The sequence below is a fragment of the Nerophis ophidion genome, linkage group LG10 (assembly GCF_033978795.1).
Source record: "Nerophis ophidion isolate RoL-2023_Sa linkage group LG10, RoL_Noph_v1.0, whole genome shotgun sequence".
Classification (NCBI taxonomy): domain Eukaryota; kingdom Metazoa; phylum Chordata; class Actinopteri; order Syngnathiformes; family Syngnathidae; genus Nerophis; species Nerophis ophidion.
The window spans coordinates 57949744-57965473 of record NC_084620.1 but is presented as its reverse complement, the minus strand read 5'-3'; the positions used below and the strand labels follow the sequence as shown (position 1 = coordinate 57965473).

The 15730-nt window shown below is 41.1% G+C and overlaps 1 protein-coding gene across 1 annotated transcript; it reads right to left on the bottom strand.

Moving 5' to 3' along the window:
• Positions 1 to 308: 308 nt before the first annotated feature.
• Positions 309 to 14736, bottom strand: tymp (thymidine phosphorylase). Its single transcript, XM_061914218.1, has 10 exons — positions 14341 to 14736; positions 7417 to 7540; positions 7152 to 7354; positions 6990 to 7088; positions 6799 to 6928; positions 6617 to 6735; positions 5090 to 5252; positions 4801 to 5028; positions 4595 to 4735; positions 309 to 4530 (listed from the first exon to the last, which is right to left on the bottom strand). The coding sequence occupies exons 2-10, from the start codon at positions 7532 to 7534 to the stop codon at positions 4379 to 4381; spliced, it is 1353 nt and encodes a 450-aa protein (XP_061770202.1). The 5' UTR covers positions 7535 to 7540; positions 14341 to 14736; the 3' UTR covers positions 309 to 4378.
• Between the last annotated feature and the right edge of the window lie 994 nt (positions 14737 to 15730).

The window sequence follows — 15730 nt, the reverse complement described above, 5'->3', positions numbered from 1 at the left end:
AAAGAAGAGAAGAATAAGTGATTATTACATTTTAACAGAAGTGTAGATAGAACATGTTCAAAGAGAAAATAAGAAGATGTTACCGGTAAATGAACAAGTAGATTAATATTTCCATTTTTACAGTTTGTCCCTCATAATGTGTATAAAATAATAGGTGTATAAATGACACAATATGTTACTGCAGACTAATTAGGAGTCTTTGTTTGTTTACTTACTACTAAAAGACAAGTGGTCTAGTATGTTCAACATTTTATTGAAGGACTAAATGACAATAATAAACATATGTTTCATCTACACCAGGGGTGGAGAACTTATGGCACAAGAACCAGATGTGGTTCTTGTGATGACTGCACCTGGCTCTCCGATAGATCTGAGCTGACATTGCTTAACACGGTGAGTAATGAATAATTCCGCTGGTAATCACAGTGTCAAATATAACGTTCAAAATATAAAACATTCTCATGCATTTCAGTCCATCCATATGGTTTCTACCGCACCTGTTCAAAAAGTTGTATCAATGGTAAGTATTTTATTTGTTAGTTAGCTTGAGAATAACAATGTTATTAAAAAGAATAAGAGACTTATTATACTCTAAAATGCTGGTCTTACTTAAAAATGCACGCATTTAGTTGTATTCAGTCTTGAAAAAAATATAAGGCTCTCAAGGAAATACTTTTTAAAATATTTAGCTTGTATGGCTCTCTTAGCCAAAAAGGTTCCCGACTCCTGATCTACATTTGTTGTCACAATAAAAACAATATGACTTTTTATATGGTGCCCTTTATTTAGGAAAGTATCCAAATACATTTTGGTACCAGTACCAAATTATTGTATTGGTATCGATACAACCCTTATACACACACATATACATATATATATATATATATATATATATATATTGGGGTGGGCAAATTAATGCGTTAATTACGCGTTAACTCATCAATCTATTAACGCCGACAATTATTTTATCGCACATTTGCGTATGTTGTTTACATGCTTTTATTTTGTTAACGCCTTTTCTTAACAAGACGGTGTCGCCCGGAAAAGCTTCGGTGTGGAGGGGCTCTTGGTAAAGATGGAACATTTGGCAAAAATACCAGACAATTCTGCAAATTTCATGGCTGGCTTACAGCGTGGTCACTCCGGGATCACTTACGACCGCCAGACAATTCTGAATGTGGATAGATCGGGCCGTTTTGGACTGAATGACGTGTGCTTGCTAGACCGGCTAGCTAGCATGGGAATACTTTGCCGTCTACATCCAGCGGCCTGTGAAGCAGCGGAGTATATGTGTTGTCGGTCTATCTGTGAATAATGCAGACGAGGAGTGTTGGCTGAGTTCTTAACGTTTGCTTTCAGAGCGTGCATATCACAACATACAAGATGCCGTCATGGCGACACAACCTATACCGGGCTACCGCGCATGCTCGTCACTCCTGTTGCATGCTGGGTAGGGTAGTTCTTTTTTCCCCTGGCTCATAACATCACAATATAGTACCATGTATATGATGCATTCAGTTTATCAAAGCACCAAGCAAACAATCGGAAAATTCCCATCATATCAATTCCTTGATATGGTCTTAATTATTTTAAGTGCACTACGCAGAATAAACACAACATTATTAATATTGCTACTACGGATAATTTGATCAAAAATTCCCTAAAACAGCCCACTACCTATAATATAGGTTTTTTAAACATAAGATCCCTGATAAAAAAAAATGTTTCTGCTGTTACCTCAGAAATTGCCTGTTCAGATGTTATGATTGTGGCTCAGAGATTTGTATGTAGATTATATTTATTTTCCATAACAAACAGGATAACTTAAATACCCTGGCAGTGGCAATAAGCTTAAATGTTTGTATTTACATTTTTGGAGTTGATTTTCATAAAATATGCTATTTAACTGCTACTGTTTAACAAGGACTGATTTAAATTGTGTTTGCACAACAAATGTTTTGGCGCTTTTGTTCATGTGGGAGAATATTCCAATAAAGGTGCACTACACACTACTTTTGAATTCATTATTGGGCTTTGCGTATACAATGCAGTTAATCGCGATTAATCGGAGAAATAGTGCGATTAACTTCGATTAAAAATTGTAATTGTTGCCCAGCCCTAATATATATATATATATATATATATATATATATATATATATATATATATATATATATATATATATACATATATACATATATCACATTATGCAGTTAAGGATTCAGCTGTTTGTAGTTCTAAATTCAACCAGCAGGTGGTGTCTTCTGCCATAGCACACTTTGATGTTTTTAATGAAACATGGAATATTGTCTTCTTTACTGTAAGAGACATTCTGGATAGTCACCAGACTGTTTCACAACTTCATGTGAAGTCGACTAATTATAGTCTGCAACGAGCAAAGCCTTGTTCCACTTTGTTGCTTTGTCCAGACGACTGACTCACATTTGTTTCTACATAAAGTGTACTGAAGGACTTTGAACTTTCTGAAACCATTGGAAGTTGTAGTACCTTTACCCGAGTGAAGCAGGTAGCTTGGTATTGGGGGTTGTCTGTCTATCTGTGTTGGCCCTGAGATGAGGTGGCGACTTGTCCAGGGTGTAACCCGCCTTCCGCCCAATTGTAGTTGAGATAGGCACCAGCGCCCCGCGCAACCCCAAAGGGAATAAGCGGTAGAAAATGGATGGATGGATGGTTTGATTGCAATTGTACAATGTACAATGACAATAAATACATATTCTGATCTATTCTATTCTATTGTTCTTTAGATTTTGAACAGCTAGATCAGGGATCCGGAACCTTTTTGGCTGAGAGAGCCATGAAAGCCAAATATCTTCAAATGTATTTCTCGTGAGAGCCATATCATATTTTTTAACACCAAATACAACTAAATGCGTGCATTTATAAGTAAGAGCAACATTTTTAGAGTACAATAAATCTCTTATTATTTCTAATAACATTGTTATTCTGAAACTAGCCAATATAAATAAAATACTTCTTACCATTAATGCGACTTCTTGAACAGGTGCGTTAGAAAAACTGATGGATGGATTAAAATGCATGAGAATGTTTTATATTTTCAACAGTGATTACCAGCGGAATTATTCATGATTCATCGTGTTAAGCGACGTCAGCTCAGATTTATCTGAGAGCCAGATGCAGTCATCACAAGAACCACATCTGGCTCGAGAGCCATGGCTTCCTTAACCCTGAGCTAGATGTTATTCTGACATCCAATTACAAAATAATTGACATTTGTAATAACATAGACTTTTTTTTGTTTTTTAGGACATTAATATGCATTGTGTGTAAGAGTAAGCTGATTCAGACTAAAAGTATATTTAAACATCTTTAAGCACTTTCTATACAATGGCCAACCATTTCATCTAAACTTCATCAGATCTTGTTTCAAAGCATTCCTATTGTTCCTATTCCTATAATACCGTATTTCCTTGAATTGCCGCCGGGGTGCTAATTAATTTAAAACCTCTTCTCACTCCGGCGCTTACCAAAGGCATGCGCTTATAAATTTGAGTGTGATGTAAGGATACCATCATGAAAAGCACATTTAATTTAAAAAAACGTTATTATGGTCTTACCTTTACTTATAAATGAAGTCCATGCGCAGCTCCTTCTGATCAAAGGCATCGATAACTTGTTTATAGAAGTCTTCCTTATCTTTCTTCAGTTTTAAAAGTCTCTCTCTCTCGATGGAGATCTTCTTTTATTACCTCTTGCTTCGCTTGAAAATCCAGTTTAGAAAACCGTTTTATTTTAGATATGTAATCCCCCATGTTAAAAGTGCAAGCGAGAGGAAAAAAACTCTTCTGCAGCCGAGTAGTCGCAAGAAGGATCACCAGCGCCCTCTACCACCAGGAGGCGGGAGTCATATAATGACTCATATTTGACACACGCAGCTACGGTATATCAATAAAACATAGCTGCTTACTGTTCTTTTTAGCATATTCAATAGCTTGGACCTTAAATCCTACTGAATAGCTCTTAATCTTCTTCCCTTTATGCGATTTTCAAATGATTGAAATCAGCCTCCTCCATTTTGAAAAAGATGACAGGTGAAGTGTCACTCGTGACGTGACGAGTTTGACCCGGCGGAAATTCTAGACATGCGCTAATAAAAATAATATTTTGCGAAATGAGCTTGACCCGGCAGTAATTCTAGGCAGGCGCATACTATATACCCGGCGGCAATTCAAGGAAATACGGTAAGTTTAATCTGTCAAATTGGAACGGCAGGTCTATGCTTAGTGAAATTTTACGCGATTTAGGGCTGGCTGTAAAACCATAGCACGCCCATAATATTTCCATTGAAGCGATACAATCAAGACACGAGCGACGCCCTGGAACTGAAATAAAAATAGTTTCAACGAGGAAGCATGACTTCTCTGACTAAGCTTTCCTTCAGATACTGGTGACTGTTGTCCAACGATCCCAGCACCAGAGCACTCTGCAGTCGCCTGATCTGGTCTGGACTGGGAGGAGGGTCCTCGTAGTGAAGACGCAACCAGGACTCCCCTGAAAGGAGACATTAGTGAGGACGTGTCGGTGTGCACACCATGCATGGGGAGCACCGGCTCACCCTTGTAGACCTTCTGGCCCGAAGACAGCAGTAGTTCCGCCCCCACGCTGTGATTGACAGGCTGTCCGGCCGTGGACCGCCCCGCCCCCAGCTTGTGGAGCACCTCCGCCAGAGGCAGACCGTACACCTCCTCTACGACGCCTGCGTGCCACAGTCCCAGGTCTCTGAAGTCCGTGGTCATGGCTCATTATCGATGGTCATCTCACCGTCTTGGCTGCTCGTCAGCTCCAGCTGATGCTCGGCTTTCCTCAGGATGGAAAAGTAGTCGGTGTGGGCGGAGCAGAGCACCCGCGCCGTCTCCTTGGCCACGCCCTGAGCCTCCATCATGGCCTGGAATTTGAGCAGAGCGTCTCCTCCCGTGACGGCCTGGGAAATCTTCTCTCTGCCATGTGATTGGTCGGCCGCCAGGCCAGTCATGGTCAGCAGCACGCCGCCTGCGCGCCAATCAACCAATGCATGAAAAGAACTTGAAAAAACACAAAAGGTGAGCGTTACCGAGGGTCGTGACGAGTTCCATCAGGTCTTCAGGCCCACGTCCCTTCAGCGTCTCCAAAGACTCCATCACTTCCAGACTGTTGCCCACGCATCGACCAATCGGAGCATCCATCTTGCTGAGCACCGCCGCCGTGCGCACGCCCAGCCCATTTCCTGCCCGCACCTGGAGCAAAGAATTCATGTCAAATTGTGAAATGAGGTGAAGTGTGAGTACCGTATTTCCTTGAATTGCCGCCAGGGCGCTAATTAATTTAAAACCTCTTCTCACTCGGGCGTTTACCAAAGGCATGAGGTAAATTTAGGCCTGCGCTTATAAATTTGAATGTGATGTAAGGATACCATCATGAAAAGCACATTTAATACAAAAAAAAACGTTATTATCGTCTTACCTTTACTTATAAACGAAGTCCATGCGCAGCTCCTTTTGATCAAAACTCATCGATAACTTGTTTATAGAAGCCTTCCTTATCTTTCTTCAGTTTTAAAAGTCTCTCTGTCTCGATGGAGATCTTCCTTTATTACTGTGGAGAGGCGGAGCCGACGGCGGGGTAGGACACGCTTTGGCCCTGCTTAAGATGGCAGCCAGCCAGGAGGCGGAGAACGCCGCGGAACGCAGCAGCAATCGAGATCAGGTGCGTGGCTCACACACCGCCTCACAATCCGCTCGCAGTGTTTAAAAGGGGAGAAGGAGGAAAGATCGAGAGAGAAGAGGTGGAGTGTCCGCAGCACAGCAGAAGCAGACGAACAAGACCGATCCGAGAATGAGGCCCAGAGGAAGACGACGACAACGGCAGCTGAAAAGCAGACCGAGACGAGCAGCGGAGGAGGAGCTGAAAAGCAACCTGATCGACACTGACGCTTTAGTATTTGAAAAAAATACAAGAGTCAAACCTGCTCAACCAGATGTCCTTCCTGGGTGGTCCACGCAATCCACACTACGACGGCAAGAGTCGTTCACAATTACCTCCTGCTTCGAATGAAAGTCCAGTTTAGAATACTGTTTTATTTTAGATATGTAATCCTCCATGTTAAAAGAAAAATAAACGATCGCTGCTCACTCTTGCTGCTTGTTGTCACTTCTTCTGCAGGCGAGTAGTCGCAAAAAGGATCACTAGCGCCCTCTACCACCAGGATGCGGGAGTCATTTAATGACTCATATTTGACACACGCAGCTACGGTATATTAATAAAACATAGCTGCTTACTGTTCTTTTTAGCATATTCAATAGCTTGGACCTTAAATCCTACTGAATAGCTCTTAATCTTCTTCCCTTTATGCGATTTCAAATGATTGAAATAAGCCTCTTCCATTTTGAAAATGATGACAGGTGAAGTGTTACTCGTGACGTGACGAGTTTGACCCGGCGGAAATTCTTGGCATATGCTAATTATTTTGGCTAATTCTAGTCAGGCGCATACTATATACCCTGCAGCAATACAAGGGAATACGGTAGTCATTAGTGTCAATTAAAGTGCTGAGTTGGTCATAAACGTGATCAGGTGGTCATTAAAGGCCATAAGCGGTAACCAGGAAGCTGGCGAGCTGCTTGGCGGCGTCCAGGTCTTTGTACAGCGCCGCCTGCCCAAACTTGACATCCAGGACCAGCGCAGACAGAGACTCCGCCCCTTTCTTGGAGATAATAGAACCTGAGGGAGGAGTGGCTTGTTATGGGCTGTCGGGCGTGTCCCCTGTCCGCATGTGGGCGGTACCAGTGATGAGTGGCAGGCTGTCCACGGTGCTGGTGGCGTCCCGCATGGCGTAGAGGACGCGATCGGCGGGCACCAGGGTCTGCGTCTGGCCCACGATGCAACAGCCCACGGCGCTCAGCATGGCTCGGACCTGCGGACGCGTCAGCATTTCAGCAGCATGGCGGGGTGCGTTCAGGTCTCGACCCCGTTACCTGCTGGACCGACTGGTTGATGTCGAAACCCGGAATAGACTCCAGCTTGTCCAGCGTACCCCCGGTGTGAGCGAGGCCCCGCCCACTAATCATGGGCACCTGGCGAGACAGTCACGGGGTTATGACGTCTTCGCCGCTCATCAAAACTGAGGTAGGTGTTACCTTGCAGCCGCAGGCGGCGAGCGCGGGTGCCAACACCAGGCTGACTTTGTCCCCCACGCCGCCGGTGGAATGCTTGTCGACCACAAGCCCCGCCCACTCCTCTGGCCACGACATGACTTCCCCCGAGAACATCATCTCTTTGGTCAAAGCCTCCGTCTCGGCCGTGTCCATGCCATTCTGCCAGATGGCCATTAACATGGCGCCTGCGGGAGAGGGGGAGGAGGCGGGAAGCGGCCATAATGATGTCATGGCGGCGTGCTCGTACCTGTCTGAGCGTCCTGAATGCCTCCGCTCGTGAGCGCCCCTACCAGAGCTTTGATGTCCTCGTCGCTCAGCCGGCTGCCGTCTCGCTTTTTCTTGATCAGGTCTGGGATGGACAACATGGCCGCCTGTCGTAATCAATCAATCAATGTTCACTTATATAGCCCTAAATCACGAGTGTCTCAAAGGGCTGCACAAGCCACAAGGACAGGAAACAAAACAAAACAGGGTGTCTGGAAATACGTTGCACAAAAAAAAACAAATTTGTTTAAAATGTTTTCAATAAAAATAAATATGTTGGAATATTTATACAATAAATCAAAAACATTTATTCATATTATACCCTGTTGATTTATCATTCATATTGTATACAATATATGTGAAAAAAAACAACACTTAAATAAATAAATAAATAAAATTATTTACTGCAGTCCCATGAAGTAAAATGACATACGTACATATTTAAATACATTGTTTTGGGGGCCACTTCGAGAAAGTTAGTTGTGCATTCATTATTAGTCTTATTTTGTATATTCCTGAGACCCAGTGTCTTCTGCAGCAGACATTTAATGTCGGTCCATTTATTTTGTTAAAAGTTACTGGAGCGTGGTGTTGCAAAAAAGCTAGTCAAAGATCATTTCAATGACACAACTCATAAATGCGGATCTTACAAGTTTGTTTTTTTAACTAAACTCACTGGCTACCAGTTAAATAGCCCACATGATGAAAAAGAGGGGACCTAAAATGGAACCTTGAGGAACACCACTGGTATAACTAAATAAGTTGATCCAATGACTACTGACTGCATATGAAGTAAAGAAACATCTTACATAAATCACATTATGAAAAAGAGAGGACCTAATATAGAACCTTGAGGAACACCACTAGTATAACTAAATAAGTTGAACAAATGACTACTGACTGCATGTGAAATAAAAAAAAAAAACATCTTACATAAATCACATTATGAAAAAGAGAGGACCTAGAATTGAACCTTGAGGAACACCATATAGTATAACTAAATAAGTTGAACAAATGACTACTGACTGCATGTGAATGAAAACAAACAAACATCTTACATAAATCACATTATGAAAAAGAGAGGACTTAAGATGGAACCTTGAGGAACACCACTAGTATAACTAAATAAGTTGATCCAATGACTACTGACTGCATGTGAAGTAAACAAACATCTTCCATAAATCACATTATGAAAAAGAGAGGACCTAAGATGAATCCTTGAGGTACACCACTAGTATAACTAAATAAGTTGATCCAATGACTAATGACTGCATGTGAAGTAAACAAACATCTTACATAAATCACATAATGAAAAATATAAATAAATATAATTCACAGGACCTAAGATGGATCCTTGAGGAACACCACTAGTATAACTAAATAAGTTGAACAAATGACTACTGACTGCATGTGAAGTAAACAAATATCTTACATAAATCACATTATGTAAAAGAGGACCTAAGATGGAATCTTGAGGAACATAACTAGTATAACCAAATAAGTTGAACAAATGACTACATGTGAAGTAAACAAACATCTTACATAAATCACATTATGTAAAAGAGAGGACCTAAGGTGGAACCTTGAGGAACACCACTAGTATAACTAAATAAGTTGAACAAATGACTACATGTGAAGTAAACAAACATCTTACATAAATCACATTATGTAAAAGACAGGACTTAAGATGGAACCTTGAGGAACATAACTAGAATAACTAAATAAGTTGAACAAATGACTACATGTGAAGTAAACAAACATCTTACATAAATCACATTATGTAAAAGAGAGGACCTAAGATGGAACCTTGAGGAACACCACTAGTATAACTAAATAAGTTGAACAAAAATGACTACTGACTTCATGTGAAGTAAACAACATCTTACATAAATCACATTATGAAAAAGAGAGGACCTAAAACGGAACCCCGAGGAACACCAACTAGTATAACTAAATAAGTTGAACAAATGACTACTGACTGCATGTGAATTAAAAAAAACAAACATCTTACATAAATCACATTATGAAAAAGAGAGGACTTAAGATGGAACCTTGAGGAACACCACTAGTATAAGTAAATAAGTTCATCCAATGACTACTGACTGCATGTGAAGTAAACAAACATCTTCCATAAATCACATTATGAAAAAGAGAGGACCTAAGATGGATCCTTGAGGTACACCACTAGTATAACTAAATAACTTGATCCAATGACTAATGACTGCATGTGAAGTAAACAAATATCTTACATAAATCACATTATGAAAAAAATAAATGATAATATATAAATAAATATAATTCACAGGACCTTAGATGGATCCTTGAGGAACACCACTAGTATAACTAAATAAGTTGATCCAATGACTACTGTCTGCATGTGAAGTAAACACACATCTTACATAAATCACATTATGAAAAAGAGAGGACCTAAAACGGAACCCTGAGGAACACCAACTAGTATAACTAAATAAGTTCATCCAATGACTACTGACTGCATGTGAAGTAAACAAACATCTTCCATAAATCACATTATGAAAAAGAGAGGACCTAAGATGGATCCTTGAGGAACACCACTAGTAAACCTAAATAAGTTGAACAAATGACTACATGTGAAGTAAACAAACATCTTACATAAATCACATTATGAAAAAGAGAGGACTTAAGATGGAACCTTGAGGAACACCACTAGTATAACTAAATAAGTTGATCCAATGACTACTGTCTGCATGTGAAGTAAACAAACATCTTACATAAATCACATTATGAAAAAGAGAGGACCTAAAACGGAACCCTGAGGAACACCAAATAGTATAACTAAATAAGTTCATCCAATGACTACTGACTGCATGTGAAGTAAACAAACATCTTCCATAAATCACATTATGAAAAAGAGAGGACCTAAGATGGATCCTTGAGGTACACCACTAGTATAACTAAATAACTTGATCCAATGACTAATGACTGCATGTGAAGTAAACAAACATCTTACATAAATCACATTATGAAAAATATAAATAATATATAAATATATAAATAAATATAATTCACAGGACCTAAGATGGATCCTTGAGGAACACCACTAGTTTAACTAAATAAGTTGAACAAATGACTACTGACTGCATGTGAAGTAAACAAACATCTTACATAAATCACATTATGAAAAAGATAGGACCTAAAACGGAACCCTGAGGAACACCAAATAGTATAACTAAATAAGTTCATCCAATGACTACTGACTGCATGTGAAGTAAACAAACATCTTACATAAATCACATTATGAAAAATATAAATATATAAATATATAAATAAATATAATTCACAGGACCTAAGATGGATCCTTGAGGAACACCACTAGTATAACTAAATAAGTTGAACAAATGACTACTGACTGCATGTGAAGTAAACAAACATCTTACATAAATCACATTATGAAAAAGAGAGGACCTAAGACGGAACCTTGAGGAACACCAACTAGTATAACTAAATAAGTTGAACAAATGACTACTGACTGCATGTGAAGTAAACACATCTTACATAAATCACATTATGTAAAAGAGAGGACCTAAGATGGAACCTTGAGGAACAAAACTAGCATAACTAAATAAATTGAACAAAAGACTACATGTGAAGTAAACAAACATCTTACATAAATCACATTATGTAAAAGAAAGGACCTAAGATGGAACCTTGAGGAACATAACTAGTATAACTAAATAAGTTGAACAAATGACTACATGTGAAGTAAACAAACATCTTACATAAATCACATTATGTAAAAGACAGGACTTAAGATGGATCCTTGAGGAACACCACTAGTATAACTAAATAAGTTAAACAAATGACTTACTGGAAAGTAAACAATCTACAGAGAAACCTTTGATACACATTACAAAAACAAACCTCAAAAATGGAGGGGACTTAAAGCGGTGCCCTGAGGAAAGTCTCAATTCTGTTCATCACAAGTTTGGACCACCGTGTTCTACGTTAGCTCGCAAGGTTAAAATGTCAATGCAAGGATTTGGCAATGTGTTCCGTGGTCCAGGTTCCACTGTACCACAGGAGCACTTTAGTGTTTTTAAGAATTTTCTACAAAAACATTTGTTTCCCAATTTTGAACCCAACTGAAGTTGAATATGTCTGCTTCAGAGCATAGCAAGTGTTTATAAGTGTGCGTGATATTCATACAAATCCTTACATAAAAAGTGTCACAACTTCAGGGAAATTCACCGACCATGGAGGGCCGGAAACGTGAAAATCAGGGGAACACCATATGACTGAATATTTGTTTTTTGCTTATGAGTTATTGTTTGAATCGGTCAAGAAATGTTGAAGTAGTAAAAGTTTTTAATTGAAAAATGGTATTGCAGAATTTCGGGAAAACCGGGAATTTTTCAAGTCTTTAAACCAACGTGTTTTTTTGTCCTGACTAAGAGGAATGTTTTGACAGTGGAACGGGTGAAAGGAGTCATTTCATTGCACTAAAAAAGGTTGGAAATGAGGTTAAAAAAAACAGCAATTCCTGGAAATTTGTTAAACGTGGAAAAATGTTGGGTTTTTTTAATTTCCAGGATGAGTTGAATGTGTTGAAAGAGGAATGGTTGAAAAAAACATGGAAGTTTAAAAAAATGGATACTTAATTTTGAATGGGGTAAAAATGTCCTTAAGACTGAGATTTCTAGGAAATCAGGGAATTTTTTTTTAACTGTTGAAAAGGAGCACATCATTTCAGAACAAGCTGAATATTTTGAAGTTGGAACGGTTCGAATCGGACAAAACATTTGGGAGTTGTGGAACTTTGAAAAAATGTTCCGTTCATTTTAAAAGGGAATTTCATTGAAATTTGTGAATTTTGGGAAAGCGGGAATTTTAAAAAAAATACTACAAATTGTGAATGTTCTGAAGTAGTTTCAAAGGTTGGTGTTGGAATTTTTCCAAATCGGTCAAGAAATGTTGAAGTAGTAACTTTTTTAATTGGGAAATGATGTCAGAATATTTTGTATATAAGTTATCACAAAACCTTTGTGTTTCAATGAGTTCCCGGCAAGCAGACAAAAGCTGTCTTTGATCTTACCAATCAAAAAGCTTGTAAAACTCCACTGCATAGGATGGGAAGCGACATGACTGTGTCAGTTTCTTTGATCGATTATAATCCACAGGAAGATTTTGTCTTGACCCGAGATCTACAAAGCGGAGAGGAAGCAGGACCTTTTCTTTCAACTGTTTTGTAACCAAAGGCGACGGCTGTTTATGACCCCCCTTCCTTTAGAAACAGCTGTTGCCATGTAATCAGGGAAAGTCCAAATAAAAGAGGAGGCGTGCAACCTTTCGTCAGAGCGTGGTGGAAGACTGTACAAAGAGTACAGCCCAGAGGTTTCTCCTCAATGAGCTAAATTGAATTCTGTCTCTGTTTATTCCTTGCATCTTTTCTGTTTATTAGATGTCATCGGTGGTTGAACCTGACAAATGATATGACGGAATTCCATCCATCCATCCATTTTCTACCGCTTATTCCCTTTCGGGGTCGCGGGGGGCGCTGGCGCCTATCTCAGCTACAATCGGGCGGAAGAAAAAAACGGGAATTTTTCCTGTTCAAAAACAATTATTTATTTCGTCCTGATTAAGAGGAATGTTTTGACGGCGGAATGGTTGAAGTGGGTTGAAAAATGTGGAAGGAGTATCCATCCATCCATCCATTTCTACCGCTTATTCCCTTTTTGGGGTCGCGGGGGGCGCTGGCGCCTATCTCAGCTACAATCGGGCGGAAGGCGGGGTACACCCTGGACAAGTCGCCATCTCATCGCAGGGCCAACACAGATAGACAGACAACATTCACACTCACATACACACACTAGGGCCAATTTAGTGTTGCCAATCAACTTATCCCCAGGTGCATGTCTTTGGAAGTGGGAGGAAGCCGGAGTACCCGGAGGGAACCCACGCATTCACGGGGAGAACATGCAAACTCCACACAGAAAGATCCCGAGCCCGGATTTGAACCCATGACTGCAGGACCTTCGTATTGTGAGGCAGACGCACTAACCCCTCTGCCACCCAGGTGCACGTCTTTGGAAGTGGGAGGAAGCCGGAGTACCCGGAGGGAACCCACGCATTCACGGGGAGAACATGCAAACTCCACACAGAAAGATCCCGAGCCCGGATTTGAACCCATGACTGCAGGACCTTCGTATTGTGAGGCAGACGCACTAACCCCTCTGCCACCCAGGTGCACGTCTTTGGAAGTGGGAGGAAGCCGGAGTACCCGGAGGGAACCCACGCATTCACGGGGAGAACATGCAAACTCCACACAGAAAGATCCCGAGCCCGGATTTGAACCCAGGACTGCAGGACCTTCCCTCTCCCACCGCAGTCGACAGAAAAAAAAAGGGTGAAAAAAGGGTTTGTAAAATGGGATTGCTTGGAATTCCTGGAATTTCATTTAACTTGGAAAAATAATGGTTTGAATTCCCAGGGTGAGTGACATATGTTGAAGGTGGAATGGTTTAAATCGGTTGAAAAATGTGGAAATGGCGGAAGTTTGAAAAATGGCCAATTCATTTTAAATGGGGGGAAAAATGTTTTTTGGGGAGATCTGGGAATTTGTCAAGCAAAAGCCCGCGATTCTGAACAGTTTGAAATTGGAAGGGTTTGAATAAACTAGTGAAGGTTAGTGTACGGTCCTAGAACTAGCGTGACGATGGCTCGTGATGAATGTGTAGCTCTTCTTGAATTTGGAATGTGTCCGTCTTTCACCTCAGTGTACATGTACCAAAGCATGGTGTTTGACAACAGCAGATAACTACATTTTACACACATAGAAGGAGAAGTACACACATGGAAGTTGAACATCAAGCTATGCATATCAATATTATACAGATGCATCTAAGTTGTAAAAGTAAGCATGACTCACGTGCAGATTTCGTCCTAAGTTGCACTTTGAAACGGAGCAAGACCAACTTGACCCCTGGAGTGCCTTGCCTTGTCAACAGCCCACCGGCCAATGGGGTTGAACGAGGCGGTGTCACCTTTTAATATTACACCGGCGCACTCAAGGGCAGAGACTGTTGTCCTCAATGTTCTCCAATCATAAGCCTCCTATTGGTCAAAGAGTTCCGTTATTCATTTTTTTTCTGACAAAGTTCCATCTTGTATCAGATGTTTCTAGCGTCTCCTTTAACACAAAAAAAAATCGAGAAGACGAGTTGGTCGTCTGCAGCTTCTTTTAACCGGTTGAAAGGGAAGTTTTCCACAACACCATCAAGACGCCAGGAGACTTTTAAACCTGGCGAGGACGGAGAAAAAGAGCAGAAAGGATGACATGTTGAGACAAAGAATGAATAAAAACTGTCAAACTATTCAAATATTTATTCACATTTTGTTCATAGTTCACTCAATCTTTAACATCGATATTTATGGAACATGTCCACAAAAGTATCGGACTGTCTTATTGTGGCAGTCCGCTCCCTGTACGATCAGTGTCAGAGCTTGGTCTGCATTGCTGGCAGTAAGTCGGACACGTTTCCAGTGAGGGTTGGACTCCGCCAAGGCTGTCCTTTGTCACCGATTCTGTTCATAACTTTTATGGACAGAATTTCTAGGCGCAGTCAAGGCATTGAGGGGTTCCGGATTGGTGGCCGCAGGATTAGGTTTCTGCTTTTTGCAGACGATGTGGTCCTGTTGGCTTCATCTGGCCCGGATCTTCAGCTCTCACTGGATCGGTTCGCAGCAGAGTGTGAAGCGGCTGGAATGAGAATCAGCACCTCCGAATCCGAGTCCATGGTTCTCGCCCGGAAAAGGGGGGAGTGCCATCTCCGGGTTGGGGAGGAGACCCTGCCCCAAGTGGAGGAGTTCAAGTACCTAGGAGTCTTGTTCACGAGTGAGGGAAGAGTGGATCGTGAGATCGACAGGCGGACCGGTGCGGCGTCTTCAGTAATGCGGACGTTGTACCGATCCGTTGTGGTGAAGAAGGAGCTGAGCCTGAAGGCAAAGCTCTCAATTTACCGGTCGATCTACGTTCCCATCCTTACCTATGGTCATGAACTTTGGGTCATGACCGAAAGGATAAGATCACGGGTACAAGCGGCCCAAATGAGTTTGGGTCTCTCCCTTAGAGATAGGGTGAGAAGCTCTGCCATCGGGGAGGAACTCAAAGTAAAGCTGCTGCTCCTTCACATGGAGAGGAGCCAGATGAGGTGGTTCGGGCAGCTGGTCAGGATGCCACCCGAACGCCTCCCGAGGGAGGTGTTTAGGGCACGTCCAACCGGTAGGAGGCCACGGGGAAGACCCAGGATACGTTGGGA